Genomic DNA, 23,813 nt, shown 5'->3' with positions numbered 1-23,813 from the left:
TATATTTATAAAACAAAACAAAAAACTAGCCAATGTCACATTTGCTAACTGATTTTGCAGCTCTTCACCCATCCCTGCCACCTTACCAACAGCAGGATAGGCAGTTTGTTTTACAGTCATGGGCTTATTTGACAGTCTCCCATTTCTTGCAGTGTTCGCTCCGCCTTCTCGTCTGTCTCCGGCGCAGCGCTTTAAATAGCAGCTGTTTAAAAGCTCCTCACCATTCTCTCTTCTGCCGTGCAGCACACATTCCCACTCGGCACCGCAGTCCTCCCCCTCATCCACACATTTATTAACAATACGCCTCCACATCCCGCTATGTCGGCCGCCAGCACCGAAACCAGTGCCCCTCTGCCCACTGCCGGCAGCCGCGTGTTCTTCCAAGGTGCACCCGGAGTGGGCTGTGTGGGGTCCGGACCCATCAATGGGGACGACCCGGTCCAGAAGAAGCAGGGCAAAGTGACCGTGAAGTACGACAGGAAAGAGCTGCGGAAAAGACTTGTCCTGGAGGAGTGGATCATCGAGCAGCTCAGCGAGTTATATGACTGTGAGGTAAGTCGAGCAAAACTCCAAAGCCGCACAAGGTTGGTGGTGCGCTGTAGTCACCGATTCAAAACCACAGAGAAGGCTGGGGTGATTCAAAACCTAACCTCGTTACCTTTAGACATGTTTAACCGACAATGATATATACATTTATCCTGTTTGGCTGACTTTGCGCTTGCTGTATGTCTTCAGTTACATTATGGATTAGGCAGAGCTGCAGCAGCCCGACTACTCTGTCATTTTAGGTGCTCCAACCCACTGCATTTACAAGAAGGGCACCTGAATAAAGTGCGTCCTTATTTCATTTGGACCCTAACATTTTGCACTAAATAGCCTGTCTCCGTATGTTTATTTGTGTCTTTCTGTCCTCTGCAACACTCATACCAGCTGGTTTAGCGATACAAAGCTGTGTGGTTCTGATGTATTATGTCCCATGCAATTTTCACCGTAGTTAATGAGAAACAGGGATGGCTGGCTCCACGAGGCTGAGAGACAGAGAAAGGGAGAGTAGGGGAGCGCGAGAGAAACCGCACGGTTGCGCTTTTTACGCACCAGTCGCGTTGGCCTTTCTCCGAGCCATTAACGAACAGGATGCGCTTTGTCTTATTCAGTGTGTCTCGAACGAGAAACTCAGAGATCAGTCCCTGTAACAGACATCCATCTCGAGTGTATTTACCTCACCATCCACCAAAGCGAGAACTCAGTGGTTTAGGGCAGAGTTCAGTTTTCTCCGGAGCTGCGTGCGGAGACGCCGTGTGCTGGAAACAAGTCGTGTAACAAATTTCTGACCTTTTAAAACCACTTTTACCTTTCAGGGTGAAGGACGATATCGACAGGCCGATAATTCTGCGCCCTCACGTCCTCAAGTCGCATTCTTTAACATTTGAAGAGAGAGGAGGGCGCCACGGGGGTTGTGTGTGTGTGTGTGTGTGCGCGCGCGCGCGCGTGTGTGCGCGTGTGTGTGGAGAGAGAACATGAAAGGGGTGCAGATAGAGAGGGGGTCTATAAGTCATAAGTCATGTGTAAGTGAACGTGTTTGAAAGGCTGCAGCCACACTCTGCCACACAGTGCCAGTGGGGGGAAGGGGTTGGAAGAAGAGAAAAAAGAAGGGCAGTGGGTTAAGGACGTGCTGATGCTGTGACTTTCGCTAGCAGCCAATCACCTCCTCTGACTCTGATCCCCCTTCCAAACTGAAGGTCTCCACAAACATGCACACATACATGGCCTTACCGTATGCGCGCAGACTCGGACAATCAGAGACTCAACAGGGGTCTGTGAGCGTGGAGCATACAAAGGAGGTTCATGTTACTTAAACATAAATTATAGGTGTGAACTTAAGTATGTGTTATGGCTGTATTTGTTAATGTGCACATGGTTATTAATTAATTTATGCAACATGTAGACCCTAACAGTAAAACTGAGTCGTGTGTGTGTGTGTGTGTGTGTGTGTGTGTGTGTGTGTGTGTGTGTGTGTGTGTGTGCGCGCGTGCGCGTGCAGAAGGGAAACTTGCTGAAATTATACCAGGACACTGATATAAATGTGACCACTCAAGCATCGCTGTCTTTTTTCAGTAGTTTGTTTTTCTGCTGACAGAGCACTGTAAGGCCAGTATTTCTTTCTCCATATTTAAGGCATATAGACATCCCGCATGCCGTCTGCATGTTGAACTGCCCGGGTGTGATTTATATAGCTGTTATTTTGTTTGCAAGCTTTCTCCTCTTTTCTTTCTTTTTTTATGGTTCTGCTGTAATTCTTCTCACTCAAGTTGAAGAGTCTGCCTGAGAGCAGATTAGTTTAAATTTCAACGGCATCTCAGTTCTTGTCTATGTATCGGTCTGTCATCAGCAGTTGTGCTCAGTCTACACAGAGGTGTCTGAAAGATTTGATGTTTGTTGATCCCCCCCCTCCCCCTCCCCCCAACTCTCCACCCCCACCCCCCCACCCCCAGCAAAGATATTCCCAGCAGCCTGACACCTCCTCATATTATGTCTTTCACACGGCAAATGGGATAATATCACATGGTAATCCCTTGGCTCGCTGGTGTTGTTGCCAGTCTGATGTCACGCTGGATGCTGGAATACTGACTAGTTTTAGAAAGGCATGGGGGCTGTTAGAATTTCATGGGACAGGAGCTAATGAAATGAAACCAACCCATCATTATTGTTCATTATTGTGACACATTATCACTTTGCTGCATTGTTCGATGCTTTCCTTCACCCACGTGCGTGCCTGTTCATTTGTGAATAGCAGTGTTTAAGCAGGTGGATCCTGTGGAGCCTATTGCATTGCTGCTGATGTTCACTCAAATGACTGTCAGCAGGAAGTCACACCCACTTCATGTCTGTTAACGCCTCCAGAATAGGACCTAAGAAAGACCAAAGTGTGTATTTTGTGTTTGTGTGTGCACACATGATAAATCGAAGGGGAGGCTACTGATTTGAGCACGCTGGCCAGGCTTAAAGGTCAGCCACTGTATCAGTTTCATAAGAAAACCTGATACTAGCAAGCATCGCAGAGGTGTGTGTGTGTGTGTGTGTGTGTGTGTGTGTGTGTGTGTGTGTGTGTGTAGGCAGGGTGCTTGTGTGGCAATACTGAGAAGTAATGGACCGGAGAAAAGGTTAACAGAGACAAAACAGGATTTTGTGGGTGCGAATTTTACTCGTTTTTCAATAATTGTTAATAACTGGAATAACTGGAAGACAAACTGCGTAGCACACAATAACGTAAGGAAATTCAATGTGTGTAAAAACTGGTTTAGGTGCAGAGTAAAAGTGAAAGAAAAGGAAACCTTTGCTGTCCAAACGTCACTACTTCTCAACAGAACCAGGCTGAGAAGTGATGATCTGGTCCTCTAGCCTGGTCCAAAGTCCAAAATCCAGCTACCAACACCTCCAGGAATTAACATATTAAGATGTCATTTGTTTAAATAATAAAAGAAAAAATAAAAGAAAAAAACTTAAGCATTCATGGGAATGCTTGGGTTTTGTATAGATTAAATTAAAAAGGTGTGTGTTTAGCGGTGCTGGAAGGCAAAGAGAGGCTGGTTTGTTGACAGCTAGTTTCTGTTCTTTTCTAGTCTTCATGCTAAGGTTGCTAGTGGCTGTATTATTGGACTTCTAAGTAAAAAGGCAAATTATTTCTCTTTATGTCAAAACCGACCTTTAATCTTAAAGTGAACAAGACAGTAAAATATCAAATTAGTAATTTTTAGGGTATTTTTTTCTTCTTTGTATTTTCTTCTCTTAAATTAGCTTTGTCTCACAGCCTTACTCCCTGTCTTTCTCCACCCTCCTCTCTCTCTCTCGGGGTGAGAGGATAACAGAAGGTGAGTTCTGTCAGAGATGGATTCCCCTCTGCTCTCTCGGGACATGTTGCCTCTGTTCATTTTGGTGTTCAAAGGACAGGGACGAGAGAAAGCAGAAAAAAGCAAGGAGGCAAATAAATAGAGAGAGGGAGAAAGGGGTGCTATAAAGCCAAGGTCCTAAGTGCTCCCACTGCAGCTCTTAATACAGTGAAAGCCTTGACTATATTATTACCTCCTTGTGGTGTCAAAGAAAATGGCTTGTGTTGCTTTTCCTCTATACCGGTCCGCACTGTATTTACAAGTGGTAGTAAACAACATTTTGTCTCTTGAAGTCTTAATGGGAATACATGTAAATTCACCCTATAATTCAATAAGCTGCAGCATATTGCTCACTACCTCTTTAAATAAAGACACTAACACTATCTCACAGCCTTCCAAGGGGCTGCACGATTATGACCAACATGATATTACAATTATTTGTCAAAGTTATTCATTGATTTTAGTGACAAAAATGTTTTTATCGCACTGTCATGAAAACCTGACCCTGCTTTCACATCCATGTGCGACATTCCTGCAAATTTACAAATGCATCAAAATAAAATTCACATAAATTCAGTGAACCTCTTAGAAGAAGAAGAAAATTAACCAAAACTTGATGCAAAATTAAATCAATAGGGCACTGCTTTTACTTCTTAATTGTGTTGCTTTCCTGTTAATTAAAACATCTTTGCAGACAAATAAGGTGCTTGCTCACCTCACCTAAGTGCATCTCCATTAAGCAAAATATAAAGTCGTTCACTCCATTCAGTGTACCTGAATGGAGTGAACGATAATAGACGTTAATAAAACTCGAAGCAAAGTACTCAACAGCTGTGAGACCCTCTACATTTACAGCGTAGTTATTGTGACTTTGGAAAAATAAGTGCACGAGGAGATAGAAAATCTTTTGTGCAGTAAGTTGACCACTTTCCCGAAACCTTTGTTACTCACTGTGCTTATTGGACGCACGTCTTTGGTGATCGCATCTGTGATTTCAGTGCATCTTTAGGAGCCAGTCTGTGGGCAGCCAGTCTGTGGGCTACTCTTGCTCTTGGTCCATCAGCCAGCCGTGGACGAGAGAGAAGTTATAACAAACAAAGAGCTGAAGTGATCCAAGTGTTAAAAACAAAAAGGTGTCCAAAAGTGACCATTGCTCATCTATGTTGAGCAATGTGCAGCTGGGACTTTGGAAGACTGCAAAGGAGCACGTTTGTGTATGTTGAAAACCCCTCTCTGAAGGTAAATACATATGCAAATGGACACGTTCACAATACCATAAATTAAGCATTAGTTGTGATGCCTTGCAGTGCAGCTCTACAGCACAGCATCACTTGCCCAAAATCCAAAGCATTTCCAAACAGCAGATGATCTGCTTCAAGGGACAAGCTCTTCACCTTCTGCTGTGCCAGACATTTGAATTTTGTTATATATATGCCTTTTAACTTCAAGCTAGCTGGGGCAGCATGGTGGTGCAGCGGTCACAAGAAGGTCCTGGTTCAAATCCTCCTTGGCCCAGTGTGGGCTTTGTGTGGACTTTGCATGTTCTCCCCATGTTTGAGTGGGTTTTCTCTGGGTACAACTGTTTCCTCCCACAGTCCAAAGGTATGCAGTTTTGTAGGGTTAGGTTAATTGGTGATTTTAAATTGCTCATAGGTGTGAGTGGTTGTCTGTCTGTGTTAGCCCTGCGACAGACTGGTGACCTGTCCAGGGGTGTACCCTGCCTCTTGCCGTATAGCTTGGAAAGGCTGAAAAGGAAAAGTGGAAGAAAATGGATCAACTTCAAGCTACTCTGTGCAGGGAACAGCTGTGATTGGCTCATGCAGGTACATCATTGGGCAGTGATTTAGGGAGCGTTTGATTTGCGTTCGCTTTACGTTCTATTGGCACATTTTCAATATCGCTCGATCATGTTCATTTAATCGCGGGTAGTCAAAATCATGATCAAGATTAAGATTCAATTAATTGTGCAGCCCTGACCTCTCCCTCTGTCAGAGACTTGAGTAGGCTCCATCGGTCTGCAGATTAACGCTGAGGTCAAGTCTAGGTGATTAAAAGGCAGAGTTTGTCAGCACAGTGACAAGTCTGTCTGTCTGAGAGCACCTCAGAGCAATCAATGAATGAGGAGAAGCTTTAGACATTTATTTCTTGTCTGAGAGAGAGAGAAAATAACAGAGAAAGAGATTGATAGAGCAGCAAATCTGTTGTTGGCTTGCGTACCGAGTATGTGTGTGTTCTTCGGGGTTGTATGCTGTAGAATAAGGGGAGAAAGACACTGTAATGTCCTACTTTTCTGTGGCTCAACTTCAATAGAGCCCCACTCAATGAAGCTCATTCATGTGCACAGGCGCAGACACTGCCAGCATAAAATGCTTGGCCCTCAGGCCCTCTGCGTGTTCATGTCTGCGTCCATGGGTGTGAATAAAGCCGTCCAGGCTTTTTGGGGCGATCGTATTCTGCTGCTCTGTGGCAGATATAGGGTGGTGAGCAGTCGGGGGTGCTTTTCATGCATTGATGAGCATGAAAACACACACACACGCACACACACAAACGCATACAGGTCAGCGTGTATGTGTGTGTGTGTGTGTGTGTGTGTGTGTGTACATATTTAGACCAAATGGAGCAGAGAGACCTTGGAGAAGACACATTTTCTTCTGGATAATACTAAAGCTTCTGTCTCCTGCTCCTTTTTTCTCTGGATAATCGTCACCACAGTATGGGTGGATGGTTAATTTCCGCACTGTTTTGTGTAGGAGGGACTCAGAGCGGCCTTTGTATATTTTGGTAGTGGACGCTGGAATCTGGATTCTGTCCCCCTAGCATCAACTTCCTGGCAGAAAAAAAGAAAAAGAACCTCATTATCTCTCTCTCTCTGCATCACTATCCCCTCCTCTCTCTGCTTCTCCTATGACCTTGTCCATAACATTTCTCCTTGTTTGCCTTTTATGTTTATTTTTTTCCTTCTTACTGGGAAGCAGGAACAATCATATACTGTATCATGTGAGCCTCATGTGGTAGCTGCTGAGGAGGCGTAAAGAGTGCAATTCAATTCAAGTCATTAGTAGCGTTCAATAGGTTTAGCAATGCCATGTCGAGGGTAAACCTGCATATTGGCACACAAAGACAGGAGCATTATGTTACCAATGAAGTTACTGGATATACTGCATGTATACACAAGCAGGTACATGTAGGCATTACTTTAACATTGAGGATCTTTTATTTTCTGTTTTACTAGCCTGTGAAAATGTGAAATCACCACCTACGACAGCTGATGGATGCGCTTCCCCTCGGTGATCAGTCGAACATGTCTCAGTCTGATTGATGATAGGATGCGGGCTGAGCGGGATTGCCTCATTATTTCGAAAACTGTTGATCATTCTTCTATTTCACATTAATCTGATGTGCTTTTATAATCTCTGAAGGGTCAAGATTGCACAAGAAAGTGGAGCTTAGAAAGGAGTAAAAAGAGGATAAGCATGCATCCAGAATGACCACCCTTTATGCAATTATTACAGCCAAGACTGACAGATCCACTCATTAAGAGATTTAGGCGGCAAGTTGGATGATTGTTTTAATGTGTGACCCTGATGTGTTTATGGATCTGGCGACGAAGGTCATTGTTGTGTTATCTTCTATTCAAATTACACAGACAAAAATAGATACTGACGGGGGTCTGTGTCCGGCCACGTGCTGGCACATTTCACATACCACCTGCAGACACATGCATGTGCTGCTAAACAAATCAGAGGTGTTGACAAGAAGGCCTTTTAGCAAGTAGATAAACACCAGCTGTTGAAACAGCTATAAACACAATGGCTGCAGAAAGGCATCAAATGTCTCTTTGAAAAGCAACACTCAGGATGAAGGTTATAGTCTTTTTATTGCCTTTTTTGGGGGGGCCCTCTCTATAGTTTCCATCTTGCTGTCATTCCTCACTCTCGTGTCAGCTTCTGATTCAGTGGGACACCCACCTACCCCCACCCCCCACCCACATGCCCCCTCTTTTCTGTTATTTTTCTCGAGTACAAGAAAGTTCAAAGGTTCAACTGTTAGATCTGCAATATGGTAAGAATGATACATGCCACCACATAACACATCTGGAGTGTGTTGTGACCTGATTGCCTAGTTTTTTGTATATTTATCATGCTTACATGTTTCAGATCATCAAACAAATTTTAATATTAGACAAAGATAGCCCAAATAAAAACAAAAGGCAGTTTTTAAATGATGGTTTCATTTGTTAAAGTAAAAAAACAGTCAAACCTACCTGGTAATTGCCCCTTTGTTAAATCATGAATTACCTGTTTAATTTCACAAGCCACACCCAGGCCTGATTACTGCCAGACCTGTTGAATCAAGAAATCACTTAAATAGAACCTGTCTGACAATCGTCATGATGTGACGATTTCAAAAAGTGTCACATCATGCCACAATCTAAAGACACAGCTGAGGTGCTTTGGCGCGACCTTAAACAGTTTGCCTGAATCAAAACAGTTCTGCAAAGAAGAGTGGGCCAAAATTCCTCCACAGTGATGTCAAAGACTCATTGCAGTTCCTGCCAAGGGTGGCACAACCAGTTATCAGGTTTGGGAGACAATTACTTTTTCACACAGGGCCAGGTAGGTTTGGAGGACCTTTTTGCCTTAACAAATGCAACCATCATTTAAAAACTGCATTTTATATTTGCTTGGGTTATTTTTGTCCAGTATTAAAATTTATTTGATGTAAAACATATGTGACAGATATGCAAAAAAACTAAGAAATCAAGAAGAGGGTAAATGCTTTTTCATGGCACTGTAGTTCTCCATCTTTTTGGTCCTGTTGCTTACGCTCAAGCTCCACCTCCTTCACAGAGCAGCGGTGATGAAAACCTGATTTGATGATGAAATCAGGTTTTGGTCTTTCTGTCTGCTTCTGTCTTCAGCAGCTTTCCTCAACTCTTTCTTCACTATACTTTGAGGCTTCTTTTCCTATTGAACCCGTGTGTTGTGTTCATGATCTTAGTCGTGAAACCACTGGCACCATAACTTATGTCTACACATACCTGTAGAAGAATAAATGTGGATAAGGGTAAAAAAAAAAAAAAAAAAGATCTGGAAATGACAGAATGTCTTCAGGTTATTAACTTGACTGATAGCTTTTGCAAATCTTGCCACTGAATCCCAACATGTAGCAGTACAAGAAGAAAAATGGCAAATACAATTGGCGGTCATAGTCTAGAAGTGACGCATTTTACTAAGCTTGAGATTTGAACCCAAACGGTGATTAAAGATTCTTTTCAAAGGAAGAGACCCGCGAGAACCAGCTGCGAAATGTGCAACCAGCGGTGCTGAAATGGAAAGCCGCCGAGGCCACGTAAAGAAGAGCCGTTGACTTTTCACACTCACACACTGACATTCTTGTCTTCCTATGACATCTCCTCTCATCCCGAGATGATCCAGCTAATCAGTGGTTTCTTTGTAAACAGGCCAAATCAATTCATAAACTGGCTATATGTAAACACTGACTCACTTTCTTTGGTTGGCACATTGAGAAGATGCAAAATACCATCGTCATTTGCACGTGTCCGAGAAAAGGAAGTGAAGGAAAGGCGTAGAAAAGGGAGGCTGTTGTTTTGACTCTCAAAGTCAGGGGTGTGTGCTCATGCATGGGCGTGTGGCACGTATGCCTTTGCATCTGCTGCATGACTCTGCACATTTGAAAGCGGTTGATGCAAATAGCAAACAAGCACCTGAGATTAAAGTAAATTAGGGGGAAAGGGCTTATTTTTACTTTTATTTTAACTAGATGTTATCCTCCCTGAATAGCTGACCAATAGGCAGGATGACTCTTTCTGCCCCTGGTGCTCATGATGTTTTAAGTCCAGTATGACTGAAAGCGCTAATTTACACTTAAGCCAAAGGTCCAAATGAGCCCCAGCTGTTGATCCATTAGCGTCAGGGAGAAACTGTCTGCCTGGTAAATACAGCACAGTAAATCCTGTACTGAATCACAAAACTGTGAAATAAAGTCACAGAACAGGCGTTGGCATTTTCAAGCTTGACAGTCCACAGTAATACTTACTCTTGGCTTTAAATTGGGATATAAATCGAACAGGAGGGGTGCTGATATTAGGGATTTTGATTTTGTATAGCAATAGGCTAAAAAGCATGTGTGGGTTTTGTGTGAGCTGGTGCTGTAAGCAGTTGGGGCTATTGATGCAAGCACTTGGGAAGGATTGTGCAAGGTAGAAACCTAAAGGTGTTTGACAATACATTAATAGTATATATATTTTTTTTCCTATTAAACTGCATCTGATATTTGGGAATACCTTCAGTTTAGATGAAAGTGTGGTGGTATCTCTGCTGTTTGCACATGCTATCTTTTGAGCTTTAATGGGAATTATCTATGTATTATATGGCAGAGATGTAGATGGATAAGCAGCTACGGCTCTAAAGGAGGAGGATATATGGCACAGCATTTTGAGGGTAGTTATTAACCTTAAGCGCACAGCTTCTGGAAGGGATCTTAAACTACAGCGTAACCACACGTTGGTATGGAAAGCTGTTGAGGTCACGAGTCATCTCATTCTCTCTTCCACTGGGCATTTTAATGTCTTCCACTGACACTTATAAATGCTTCAAATGGCCCATTTAGCTTTTAAAATGTTAGCAAAGATTTTTTTTTTCTTCTTTTTTTAGCAAAGCATTGTGTTGCAGTCTCATGACTTGCAAATGTAGAAAAACAAAGCAAAATGTAGACCTATGTAGCGCTGATTTCTCAACTGATAAAAATATGGGAGACCGTTTTCCTTGGTAGTGTTGCATGTGGCCACAGTTCATGTTAGTTATTAAATTCACAATTTAATGAAATTTAACTCCAGAAATGTGGAAAATGGCCCATTCAAAGGTTATCCATCAGATGTTGTTTGCAAAGGTGTGGCAAATGTGGTAGTGTTGCATACAGTAACATTACATCAGAGTCTGTGTGTGATAGCTAGCCTTCATTTGCAAGATTGTAATGACACGTACACTTCCCGTCATCCTTGATGTCACATGATGAGCTTCATACCTTTCTGTGCTCTCCTCGCATAGACAGATAAAAGCATGAATTATTTATTTTCCGACATTTGCTAAAGCAACATAAACAACCATGACACTGGTGTAGCAAAATAGAGCCCCAGTTTAACTCCAGTGTAAATCAAAGGATCATATGGCACAATACAGCTACGCAATATATAGAATTGGAGCAACTGCCTTAAAGCCTATGGGTAGGGGTATGTCGATACAGAATGATATGTGAAACCTCATTTATGGCACAAAAAAAAAAAAAAAAAAAATCTGAAGAGACTTCAAGCATAGCAAGGCAAGGACATGGTTGTAATATCAGCTTGTTGACCAGAGTGGAAAATCACACTGGGGCTACTACAACACTACTGTGGAGCGACATCAGGGGGAGAATGGTTAAGACATTTACGTCACAGTGAGCTTCCAAAATTCAGTATGCATAATCTTTTGTTATTTTTTTAAACTGAAAATTTCCCTTGCATATAATTCCTCCCCATAAGACACATTTTTCTAACAGTCCTCCTCTCTGATATACTGCGTCCTCCAGAGTACAGCTGAATCAGCGTGGGAAAGAGCATTTGCTGCAGCAGCTAACTTTACCCAGTGAAGTCACATAATCCATGCTGTATGGTTTCAGCAAATTGCATTGCTGGAGGGCAAGAGGAAGGTGCTGGGTGGGGGTGGGGAATAGAGGGATGCAGGAACGGCCTTCAGTTGTTACTGTTTCAAGTAACTTTTTGGTTTCCCCATACATTTAAAGAAAATCCTTATATTTAGTTGTCTTCCTTTGCTCCTGTCTTTGTCTTCTTGCATGTTTCTGTCCCACCCCCACCCTGTAGTTCTTTGCATTCTCTGTCATGCTGTAGTGTCTCTTACTCGGTTTAACTTGGTCTCTGAAGATGAATTCATCCCACCTTGAGTGCCCGCTCGCTTTGATGTGACAGTGCACGGCAGCATAGAGAGAGGAAGAAAGCTGAGCTGTGAGCTTTTAGTGTTGCGCAATCCTCCTCTTCCTTGCATTCTGCATCATCATCACAAGTGACCCACTTATCTGTGCACTCCCCATCTCCCTGTAGCCTAACTCCTCTTATCTATTGTAATTACCAAATTCATACATAGTTCCTTTTAGTGCTTTTCACTTTTTTGTTGCCTGTTTTCCCATATTTTTTTTTTTATCTCTGTGTGGCTCCTAATTTAACACAAGCCTACATCCCTTGCATTTGTATTTGTATTTATTTATTTGTCAGGGATCATGTACAAAAGCATCGGCCTCCTGAGAGGAGAGATGCATTGTACCAGATTTAGGTGCTAGCTAATTTCCTTCTGCAGTTCCAGGCAGGTCAAACAACAATAAAGATACACAAAATGACATAGTCAAGGAACAAATAATACTGATACAAATTCAATAGACAATTGCATTTGTTATTTCATTGGTGTGAGTTAACAGAAATATTTCCCTTTGCTTCTTCTTCTCCTCTTTTGCAACATCTCCTTGTTTACAGTACCACGTGAACATTTCAGCATCACTGTACTATTAAAACCCTTCCTACTTTCTCCCTTTCCCACCATCTCTCCCTGTCAGTCTCTGTTTTAAATACTGTATCACATGCGTACAGGGAAGTGATGAAAGAAGAGGCGGTGGTATTATCTTATTTACCAGATAACTTCTCTTTGAAACCAGCTGAGGCGGTGTTTGTGTGGTTAATATTGTCTGACTCATGAGAAGGATCTGTCAATGTCAGCCCCGTTTTGCATGTGTTCCTGATGCTCAGTTTCAATAAACCACTGAAGGTGGAGATTGAATGTCGTTGAGCTCTTTGCACTGCAGCAAATGTCTCTCACGTAACACACACACACATGCACACTGAGGATTATGATCCTCCAGAAAAAACGGTCTGTCTGCAATGATGCAATAGCACTACAATAATCAGTGGCATACTATTTTCATAATGCCACCTTCATATCGTGAGTCCAAGCTAGCAAGCTGAAAGCCATAAAAAGCTAAAAGATCCAGACCTCCAAGGTGAGGTTTCATGTGGCCCAAGGGGGTAACTGATCTTGCAGTACAGCTGCTAAGCTCCTCTGCAAGCGTGTTTTATGCTGGCTATGTAAATATCTTTGAATGCTTATTGGCTGTGAGTTTTGTTACAATATTTCAATTTCAAAGCAGCTGATACTTGAAAATAGGTTCTGATAACAGTACACACAAAGACTTGATTGAAGTTTTTCCACGAGGCAGCTGAACCACAGAACAAGTCTGTGATAATAAGACTGTAGAGAAGGTAAAATCAGACTGACTGGGAGGGTTCATAAGGATTATACGCTGTCTCTGCAAGGTTAGCCTGCTGAATCACCTGTTCTGTGAAAATGAAACTAAGGTCAAATAAATAATGTTTTGCTTCTAATTTATTGCAGAGTTGTGGCAGTTTTTTAGGGGCAATCATGTGTTGTTCCTTGGATGAACTGAAAGCTACCTTACGACACATGACCTCGCTAACTGAAGCGCTCTGTCGCGTGCCTCTCCTCAAACAGAATATTTCTGAGATGAAACAAATTTGACCATGGTTTTATTCGAATCAGTAATTATGACTTCAGGAAGCCATATCCTCTGTCCAATATAACTGGTAGTTCTAGTTCATATACATGGGCTATGAATAGGAATAATTATGAATCACTTGGCTGAGCGAAGTGATTCCCCGTCACAAGGAGTTTGACTCTTTGTTCGCAGAGAATGTTTGAATAGAGTCTGAATAGAGTTTGCAGTGAGTCACGGGGTCGGGCCGCTTACATTAGCTTTGATTCACCTCATCGCAGATGAAGCAGACTGAAAACGCTGCCGGCTGTTTAGCTGTCGGTGAATACAAGTCTGGCAGACACACATGCTTCGCTTTCTCTGCACACAGCAAACACACAGGCTGGCAGTGTTGCTCCCTGCTTCTCTCTCAGCCTCTGTTTTTCCTGCTGGCTCTCACACATCGTCTTCACAGAGTTGCCTTCATTACAACAAACACTGCTCCTTGTTATCTGTTTTTTGCACACAACATCCTCTTCAGATAAGATGCACACAATCTCGCTCTTTTTCTCCATCATTATAGCTCTCTTATGCATATGCAAACAAAACAACAACAACAAAAAAGCCCTCATCTGTAAGAAATGCTGCATCTTCCTTTTTTGTATGTTTGCTTGTGGCTGCTTGTCACTTTGTGCCATTGTGCCTTGTCATTTTGTCTGCTGGCGAGATGGAAAATTGGGTTCCTGGTAGCAGTGGGTGTGACCTTAGTTATTTTAGGCTCTCAATCATCAGCAGGACAACAACATCTTCAGTGTTTATTTGTGTGTTAGGTGTGAGAGTGTTTTTTTCCATTCTTGCCATCCATGCAGTGTATTTAATACACTTAAGTACTGTAACACAAAGCCCCGTGGTGAGCGTTTCTCTGCAGAAGATTGATGGCAGCACAAACTGGTGTGTGTGTGTGTGTGTGTGTGGTGTGTGTGTGTGTGGTGTGTGTGTGTGTGTGTGTGTGTGTGTGTGTGTGTGTGTGTGTGTGTGTGTGTGTGTGTGTGTTCGTGGGAGCTGGGATTTCATCGGCGATCGCCTGCAGTCATGCCTCGCGAGCAGGCTGTGTTTTTAGTCATCACCAATCACAGTGACAGGGGGTGACGGACTGCCTCCTGACAAGTGGAATATTCAGGGACACACACAGACACACACACAGCATTCAGGGTGAATTGACTGATAGTCCCTCACGCAGACAGACAGACTTGTTCTTTGCCCTCAAACACCTTAAGAAGTAGGTCAGTCTGCTAAATTTACTATCTGGGCAGATTTTCACTTCCACAGTGTTATTCATTCAAAGTCATACATTCATCTCTATTATTGGGTTAAACCAGCAAATCACAGTACACAAAGACAGCAACACTGACTGAGGCCATGATCTCTGTACTCCACTCACACCTCTGAATTTGCAGGTGTAAATAACACAATCTTCCAGGGAAGTGAGATGTTTAATGATTTTTTTTCTTGAAATTCAGGTTTGGACCTTTAATAGATTTTATCTGTCCCAAGGGCATGAAACAGCCTCTGTGTAAACATTTAGAGACAACAGCAAGGATATTATTTTGGAACATTTTGAGTTTTCCTAACACACCAATTGAATGGTGCTAATTTTCTCCACCTATTGTCAGCCTTATAAAGGAAAGCAGAACCTATTGACACTGAGAGGTTTAACATCTCTGATTTGTAGTTGTAGATGCCTAATTGCCAATATTAATCACTCTAACATATAATAATAGATGCAAATCTTTGAAAATGCAAAATAAAAATACTAATCAGCTGCCTAATTTGTAGGTCCCCTGAATGCTGAATGCTGAGGCGGGGACTAAGAATGGATCTTTTACCTTTGGTGCATCAAGACGGTGATAAAACAGCATTAAGACGGAGTCAGTCTGCTATCAGTTTGGGTTAAGTTGGCAATTACATGCAATCTGTTTGTGGCAACTAACTGTGAGAAATCATTAAAAATGACTCATCATTTCACCGCCTGTCATTTACACAATTTTCTCACTTTTTTCTTTTCATCTTTAATCAATTTATCCCTCCTCTCCTCAGTCTGAAATATCTCACCTCTCCTCGGATGACTAGCATTCGCACACAAATTCTGTGGTTCCACCACGTGCACACTCATATACTAAGACATAACAGACTGTGACATATTCTGCCATGTTGCTGATTCTCGTCACCTTTCTTCTCAGTTTCCTCAACGAGTGGTGATTTCAGAGCGAGACCCTCATGTTCAGACACAGAGAAGTTTCAGAGAAAGAGGTGCTTAAAATGCAGGTTGTGTAACCTCGATCCCCTCAAGAACAAGGATCGAGGTGGGGTAGCCGTGTGTGTGTGTGTGTGTGTGTGTGTGTGTGTGTGTGTGTGTGTGTGTGTGTGTGTGTGTGTGTGTGTGTGTGTGTGTTTGAATGTCAAGTGTGTTTGAGCAAATACAGATATGAAATATGTTCAAACTTGTTTAAGAGTTAGTGGAATATTTTTTGACTGTTTAAATGGGTGTTATGAGGCTTGTGTATATGTTGTTGTATATGTTGCTTAGCTAAAACATATACATTCCTACATTTATCTGCACAGATAAGATTCATATGAGAAGTACCATTTGCACTTGTTCATCAGTAGTCAAATGTATGCATAATGTACCACATTTTGTATTGTAGGCTACTTTCAAAGGTGTAATTGTAAGCTAATTTCATTCCATGCACATCAAGCCACCCACGCAAAACTGAGCAGTGACTGAGTTTTAATGCTGAGAGCTAAAATCAAGTCATCCATCCATCCTCCCTGTTCCTGTGTCTGAATACCAGTGCATGCTCGAGGCTTCACCATACACCATTCTCCTCTGAGAGGCTTGAACAAACAAGCACACACGCACAACCACAGTACCAGTCACTTTGATTATTTTTAGCTTCCTGCGTAACAGTGGCCAGACATCATCCTACAATTTTATGGAGTATTTTTCAGGACACTGTTGGTTAGCATGCACCAGGTGAGAAAGGCATTAAGGCTGCGAGTCATGGGTTTGATCTTGGAGCATGAGCTGGTTGCTGAGGTAAACACTCAGGGCATCTCTTTACATGGCTCATGTAAATGTATCATAGCATTATAGCCCTCCAGTGTGAAGTGTAGTACAGTAATACAGTGGAATAGGAAAAAAAAAGATCTTTTCAGTTGCTCTAGAGAAGCCTATAAGAGAGTTTACAATCTAATTTATATTTTTACCACAGGTCCAACAGTGAGAACCCAGTGAAAAACATCATGATTCAAGGTTAAATATTCTGACCCACCATGCATTACTTTTTTTTTCCCTGCTAGATTTTCAGTCCCCATCATCAAACTTTGCATTGTTCGGTGAACTTTCATCAAGACTGTTCAATAAACTGGCAAAAAAGAGCACTGACATGCTATCAGCTCATCATCTAGCTGTTTACTAACTTCTATGGATGGTAAAGACAGAAATAGTCCATTGGGTAAGGGTTGGTAAAAGCCTGAAATCTGAAAGCCATGGAGAATTGGGTGTTGATTTTTCCATATAAATGACAAAAAGTTTGCTTCACTCTTGTTGGAACATTACTGCATACTTGGCAAATGATAAAAGGTGATCTGGGGTGTATTTTAATAAAGACGTAGTCAACAGTGTTTATTGATGTTAGGTAAAGATCATAGCCGTGGTAAATAAAAGGGAAAACACTAATTACGGGTTTGGGACACAAAGTCTTTCCTGTGCAAAAGAGTGTAGTGTACTACATGAGTGCTGGCATTAGATGTAAATTAAAGGGAATAATTGGATATTGAAATAGTTTATATTCTGGGGATGCTGGGGTGGGATAGTAACAGATTGCTGCAATTAATATGGCTGTTGATAAAAGCTTGAATAAAGAAGCTTTTTATGCACATGGTCACTTTGGCTTTAAAACCCAAAAGGGAGAATTTGGATGATGCATCGTGTGGTAGCCGGGAGAGGGATGGTTTGATCTTCCCTGCGTGTTTCTTCTGCTCCAGCCTTGTGGGTAAATAAAGTGAACCAGTGGAACAGGGGACCTTTGAAGTGGTAAGGAGCTGAAAACAGCCTCTAAGCATAGAGCCACTAAGTGGCCCAGCCCAAAGTAGAATGACATTTCCATATTATGCCTGTTCCTAATAGGCAAATACTGCATATGCTCAGGTTGTTTGGATCCTGGAGCACAGAGGCTCGCAAACACTGTTTGTGTAAACGGTGGAAAATGCGTAATATTCTTCTTTTTCCATGTTAATTTCCTATTCACTCCTTTGCATATTTTTGTGCTTATCTTCCACAAGAGCTGCAGCAAACAAGAGTGTCTTTGTGTTCCAGGAGGAGGAGATGCCGGAGGTAGAGATAGATATCGATGACCTGCTGGAGGTCAACAGTGATGACGAGAGAGCCAGCAAACTGCAGGTATGTTCTTTAGGCTGCATTCGTAAATCCTCAGAAAATGCATTGGGATATTCTTTAGGAAATGAAATGTGTATTTTATGACTTCATAGTTTGTGATCCCTCAAGTTTTACGCTCCTTCTCTATGTGCATCTCCATTTTCTGCAAACAGCCAAAGTCCCCACTGTATAGTTTCATTAGCTGCAACTAGCCAGCAACATACACACAGCTTGTGTGCATCTGCATTTGTGTCACACCTCAGCTTCAGACTGAAAAACTTATCAGGAACTTCAAATCCTAGCTATATATACATGCAAACACTCACATGCACACATTTAGTTGCAGTTACATCAGATAGAGGGTGAAAGAGGCATGCTGAAGTGATAGATGTTAAAGTAAAATAATGATAAAGTAGTCATTACAGATGGCATGTTAAAAAAGAAAAAACAGAGGAGAGAGAGAAAGGATGTGTTTGAGAAAAACCAACAAATGCAATCAGTGAGTAAAGGAGAGAATAATGGAGTTTTGTTGAGTATAGGGAGACAGATGTGAGAGCATGTAACATCTCACATGTTCTAATGCAATTTAAATGCATTCAAATGTGCAATGTTATATTATAGGAATAACTTTATCCTGAAATGAACAAAATTTATTTCATGAGAAAAGCCTCTTGTTTACTTTGCAGTTTGACGGGCCCGTTTTACCTGAACCCTGCTCATTTCAAAATATGTGTGACACCTAACATTTCAAAGGTTGTAGGGGCTAAGCAGTTATATTTTATTGCACCAATTCAATATAAAAACATTTAAAAACACTTTTTTAACACAGTTAAATGCCATACATAGGTTTTTTTTTTTTCTCTTAGTGTCCCAAATGATTAACCAAAAAAGTGTCCCAATTTACCTGAGTTCACCCTATTTGTTCCATTATGAACACTCTTAGCTTGAAGTCAAACTTGTCATGTGACTGCTTTGCATGCTATCCTGTTTCTGTTGCCTTTAGTGGAGGGTGGATCTGTTCTCCAAGACAGACTGAGAAAAATATACAATATCTATCTAAATGTCTGTCTATGGGAGGTGTCCCTAAACAACTCTGTTTTTTCTTTGCCAATCTCTGCACAGGAATCATTAATAGACTGCTACAAACCAACAGAGGTAAGTTTATTTAATGCAGAGTGTTAGTATGTAGATATGAAATTATTGATGCACACTTGCACTATTGAATTTGTAAAGTCATTTTCTCATACTGCTGCCAACCTAACCTGAATACAACAAGTCCTTGAAGGACAAGAAGCTACACACAACACATACAAACACACACCAATTCACTTTGTTCACAATGGCACTTGTGTTTTTGAGTGTGTGAGTGGGTGTGTGCGGGTAAGCTTGAAAGTATCTGGGTTGGGTGAGTTAGGGCTAAGCTATTTTGGTGATTAAAGGTGGAACAGAGCAATCACATTACCTCTACATACGGCGAGCTCGCCCAGCCTGGACTGCCTGTCTGTCATCTCTGACTGTTGTGTGTGTGTGTGTGTGTGTGTGTGTGTGTGTGTGTGTGTGTGTGTGTGTGTGTGTGTGTGTGTGTGTGTGTGTGTGTGTGTGTGTGTGTGTGTGCGCGTGCGTGTGCCATTAGGTCAGAGTGTGACAAAAACGACAAGGTCACCGGCATCCAAGGCTACAGCAGCTTTCAGCCAGGTTGACAGCTGCTGATATCATCACACCTACACATCCGTACTCATGCACACACAAACACATTGTAATCCCTTGAGTATGGAGTAGCCCAGATGCCATTTTGAACACAATCCCGCATAGACGATGAGGTCTGAGGACAAACACTGAAAAGCAGAGGCAATGGAGAGAGAGAAGGCGAATGTGACAATTGAAGCAAATGGAGAGAGGATGAACAGCACTGTTGCCGGGAAAATGAGAGCGGATGAAAGAAATTAAGAGAAATGATTGTGGATGGATTGATTACAAATGGTGGAGGAGAGAAAACAAGACAGCTAGATAGAAGAGGAGGGAAAAAAACACAGTGAGAAGAGAAAGGAGGCATCAGTAATTGGGGCACGAGAAGTGTCACCTCTGTTACAGTTGTGGTGTTTATATTCCAGCATGTTCTCCACCTGAGTCACACCATCATGGACCTTTTTAGAACATAAAGAACAGCATTTTCCTTTCCTTAAAAAGCAGCACGTACACGAATGGGTTTGATCGGTGTTTCTTTTCTTTTCTTTTTGAATCATTCAAGCATAAAAAAGGCACCTAACTCGAGGGATGACCCAGTCTTGTGTCTACACATAGACAACTTAGCAAAGAACCAATTTTAAATTGTGCATTTAGTTATTTTGTTACTAGCAGCCTGTCACAAAAACACATCATTTATTGGCATTTCTTTACTTGAATCTATAAAAAATGCCAAAAATAAGTTTGACAGGCATTAATATATTTTTACAGCAACGAGGTGATTACCAAAGAGCTGTTAGCCTAAAGCATGGTATATCCCAGTACGGTGTGCAGCGTGTCTCTAAAAAAAATATATATATATATATATATATCTACAGCAGATGAACAGCATCTGAAAGCCATGATACATGATACATCTGGACTTTCAGCTGATCCTTCTACTGTTCACTGAAGCCTCACCAGAAATGGTCTCAGTAGAAGGGTGGCTGTCAAGAAGCCATTCTTAAGGATGGGAAACGGGAAGAAAATGCTGAGGTGTGCCAAATTACACCAGAACCGAACTGACAACAGGTCTGATGGAGTGATGAAACTAAATTTGGTTCAAATTGTCATTAATATGTACAGAGTCAGAGGTACAGCACTGAGTGCCCACAACCATCTGTAAAACATGGTGGCGGCTCTGTCGTGGTTTGGGGCTGCACTTCAGCCTGTGGTGTTGGAGATCTTGGAGATTTTGACATTCTGGGATAAAAATGCTCAGCAACAAAATCCTCTTTCCTGAAATGTCAATTTCTTTGAAAATGTCATATTTCATAAATGCAGTGTGTGTGTGTATATATATATAAAACCTGTCTTTTGTATGTTGGATACCAATTAGAAACTAAACTAAACAGAAACTAAAGAAATTTTGTAGATTTAAATAATGGACTCCTGAAGCAAATCTGAGCTCTGTGTGTGTTAGCGTTAGCAACTGTCTGTCTAACTCGTTTTTTTTTCCTCTTCTCCCTGCAGGACTTTGTCCGTGAGCTGCTGGGCAGGATAAGGGGAATGAGAAAACTTAGCGCTCCAACCAAGAAGGGCCTATAATGGCTTAAATTTCAGCCATTAACCAGCCATAAAGTCCATCATCTCCGCTCCACCTACTTAACCCGCCATACATGGACTGTCATTATACAGAATAATTTATCAAAAATGTCAGTAACTGTTCTGCAACCTGCAAACATTCACTGTAGAACCCATGAATATAGCACTAGTCATTCATTTCACAATCACAGAGAATAACAAGGTGTATTATAATATTTGACTGTTGAAAGGTACACGAGTAAAGCAGAGCCAAAAGGTTTAAATAGTCACAATATCTGGAATGTGCCCAAACTGCAACTGTGCTTTAACACAAACACCACATAACTTCACATGTCAGAGCCATGTTAAAACTTTTTAAGCCACTCCTACAAGCCAAACAGCCATACAGACTAAAACACCAAGAAAACTTTAAAAGAGGTGGTAAAAAAAAATAAACCGTTGCAGTAGGTATGAAATTAGCTGTAGCACTATTTAAACACAGTGCTTCTTGATCTTTTTTGGCCTTTTTTTTTTTTTACTGAGGTGTTTTTCTGTTGCATCTTTTTTTTTTTTTTTTTTTTAAAGTACTGTATCTTGCCATTTCTTGTTCATGTGATTGAAATGTGGTCTTCAAGAGTTTTAGTTCTTGTCATCCTCCGTATCCTTACTCTGGTAGTGCTTACAAATGTATGGGAGCTCTGTAGTTTCAAGTTCATTTAAAAGCACAGCACATTAACACATTAATCCCGTCCTTTTTGTGATGTGTAAAATCTGGAAAGAGTGAGAATACTTTTTCAAACAATGCTATTTTTTTTTTTTTTTTTTGTTACCAACTTTCCTAGTATACTTTTCACCACAGCAAGGCATGATGGGTGTTGCAGCTCTCTGTATGGGACTACAAATACCTGTATGATTGACAGCCTTTTACTTATCATTGTACATGTTCATCTCCCTTATTGGAATACATATCAGTTGGTAGTTTAGGCTCAAGCTCAACACTCAAACACTGTAGTTGTTTCTCACTTAATTCTGCTAACTTGTCTCTGTAATAGTGGTTGATGTTGCCTTTAAGGACATTCAGGATCAGTCCACATTTTACTCAACATTGAACTTTAACTACTGACGACCTGAAGGCAAAAAAACAAACGGTGGCGTAAGAACCTGAAGACAACTTGAAACTATAACTTGTCGAGTCTTGTAACAGAAGGTGTGCCAAAACCTGGGAGTATTGCATCCTAAAATGTCAAACATCACGGAGGCATTAGTGTGACGCAGGCACCTATTACACAGATTTCTTTGGGTGGGCTCAGAAGTTTTAGTCTTGCAGGAAAAGTGTGTTACAGTTGTACAGAAGCAGGTTTGCATTGTTGTTAGGAAACGTCCCTCCACCGACACACTGAAGAACCTGTGAGCTCTGGTACAATCACGACTCTGTTACAGGGTTGGGCCCAGTTTCATTCTGGAACAGTCAATCGCAAACAAACCGGAATGGAGCAGACCAAAAACCTGCAGTTTGATATACAGTATATACCCACAGCTGCCAAAGACAAAAGCAGGGCAATGTTTTATTTTAACATAACACTTGCAAAGCACCCATCTTGCATGCTAACAACAGAGACAAGATATTGATGAAGAGTATATTATAGACATATAATCGAGCAAAAAAGGAAAAAAAAACAAACTTTTTTGACTTCGCTACCATGTATGACTTTGTAGAACCTTTTGTGTTGAAACAACGTGACTGACACGTTGGAGAGAATCCAGGAAATTTTAAAAATGGTGCTGTTTTTGATGTTCTTCCCAGACTTTGGTTGTATAAAAGGCATTTTCACTGTTGATTGGTGCCCGAGAAATGTGTCTGCAAGAAGTCTGTCTCTGGATTGATGGAGTGGATGGTCCAAAGTGGCATCCTCTTTGCATCTTCTTTTTCTCTGCCAGACCAGTGTTGGCTGGGTTTCATCACTCTAAGCTAGCAGCGGTCAGTTTGTTTGTTTTTCTGGTTCGGTGAATTTGGAGGAAAATCACAAAGATGGAGCCGTTACAGGCAACTGAGATGCATCCAGGATTCATATCATGGTACTCTATAGGATTTTCTGTCAAGAAACAGTTCAGGGGCAAAAGGCAGATAATTTATTATTTATGGGATTTCATGTGGAGAGTATTTTGAAAGTGTCCATATATAGAAAGTTTTATGTTTGCATGTGTTTTTAAAGTAGCATGTCGAGGGGAACATTTTCTTGGCCTAAAGGTTTTTATTTCACAAATAAAACTCTTTTCCTTTTTATACCTTTATTATTATAATTATTAAGATTAAAATATTCTGTTTTTCAGTTGGAGTTTTGTTCTGTACATCCACAATAAGCTTTCTTCTTTTTAAAATGTAATGTGGTGTGGTTTGTTTTTGCCGATAATAAAAATGCAGAATGACTCTGTACTGTTTAAAAGACGTCCCTACTTGTGTTGCATGATTGCATTTTTTTCCACTTAGAAGTTTGCTGGAGCTGCTCTTTTGATTCAAGATTTTGATTAAGAAAATCCTAATAGGACCATCAGTCATGAGGGAAAAATGTGTATTCCCTAATCGGTTGGCAAGTGGTTGCTGGCAGTGACTGAAAACGATTAAAACTAACTGAAATGATTTTGTGTACTTGGAAAACTAACTAAAATAAAAAATATATATTGTGGAA

At 41.3% G+C, this 23,813-nt stretch overlaps 1 protein-coding gene across 1 annotated transcript; it reads left to right on the top strand.

Moving 5' to 3' along the window:
* The first annotated feature begins 221 nt into the window (after positions 1-221).
* On the top strand, positions 222-23,572 carry ppp1r14c (protein phosphatase 1, regulatory (inhibitor) subunit 14C). Its single transcript, XM_030721778.1, has 4 exons — positions 222-552; positions 17,821-17,904; positions 19,003-19,035; positions 21,076-23,572. The coding sequence occupies exons 1-4, from the start codon at positions 319-321 to the stop codon at positions 21,148-21,150; spliced, it is 426 nt and encodes a 141-aa protein (XP_030577638.1). The 5' UTR covers positions 222-318; the 3' UTR covers positions 21,151-23,572.
* The last annotated feature ends 241 nt before the right edge of the window (positions 23,573-23,813 follow it).

This window comes from Archocentrus centrarchus, chromosome 24 (genome assembly GCF_007364275.1).
Source record: "Archocentrus centrarchus isolate MPI-CPG fArcCen1 chromosome 24, fArcCen1, whole genome shotgun sequence".
Lineage (NCBI taxonomy): Eukaryota > Metazoa > Chordata > Actinopteri > Cichliformes > Cichlidae > Archocentrus > Archocentrus centrarchus.
The sequence above is the reverse complement of the archived record's forward strand: the minus strand, read 5'-3'. Positions and strand labels throughout refer to the sequence as shown.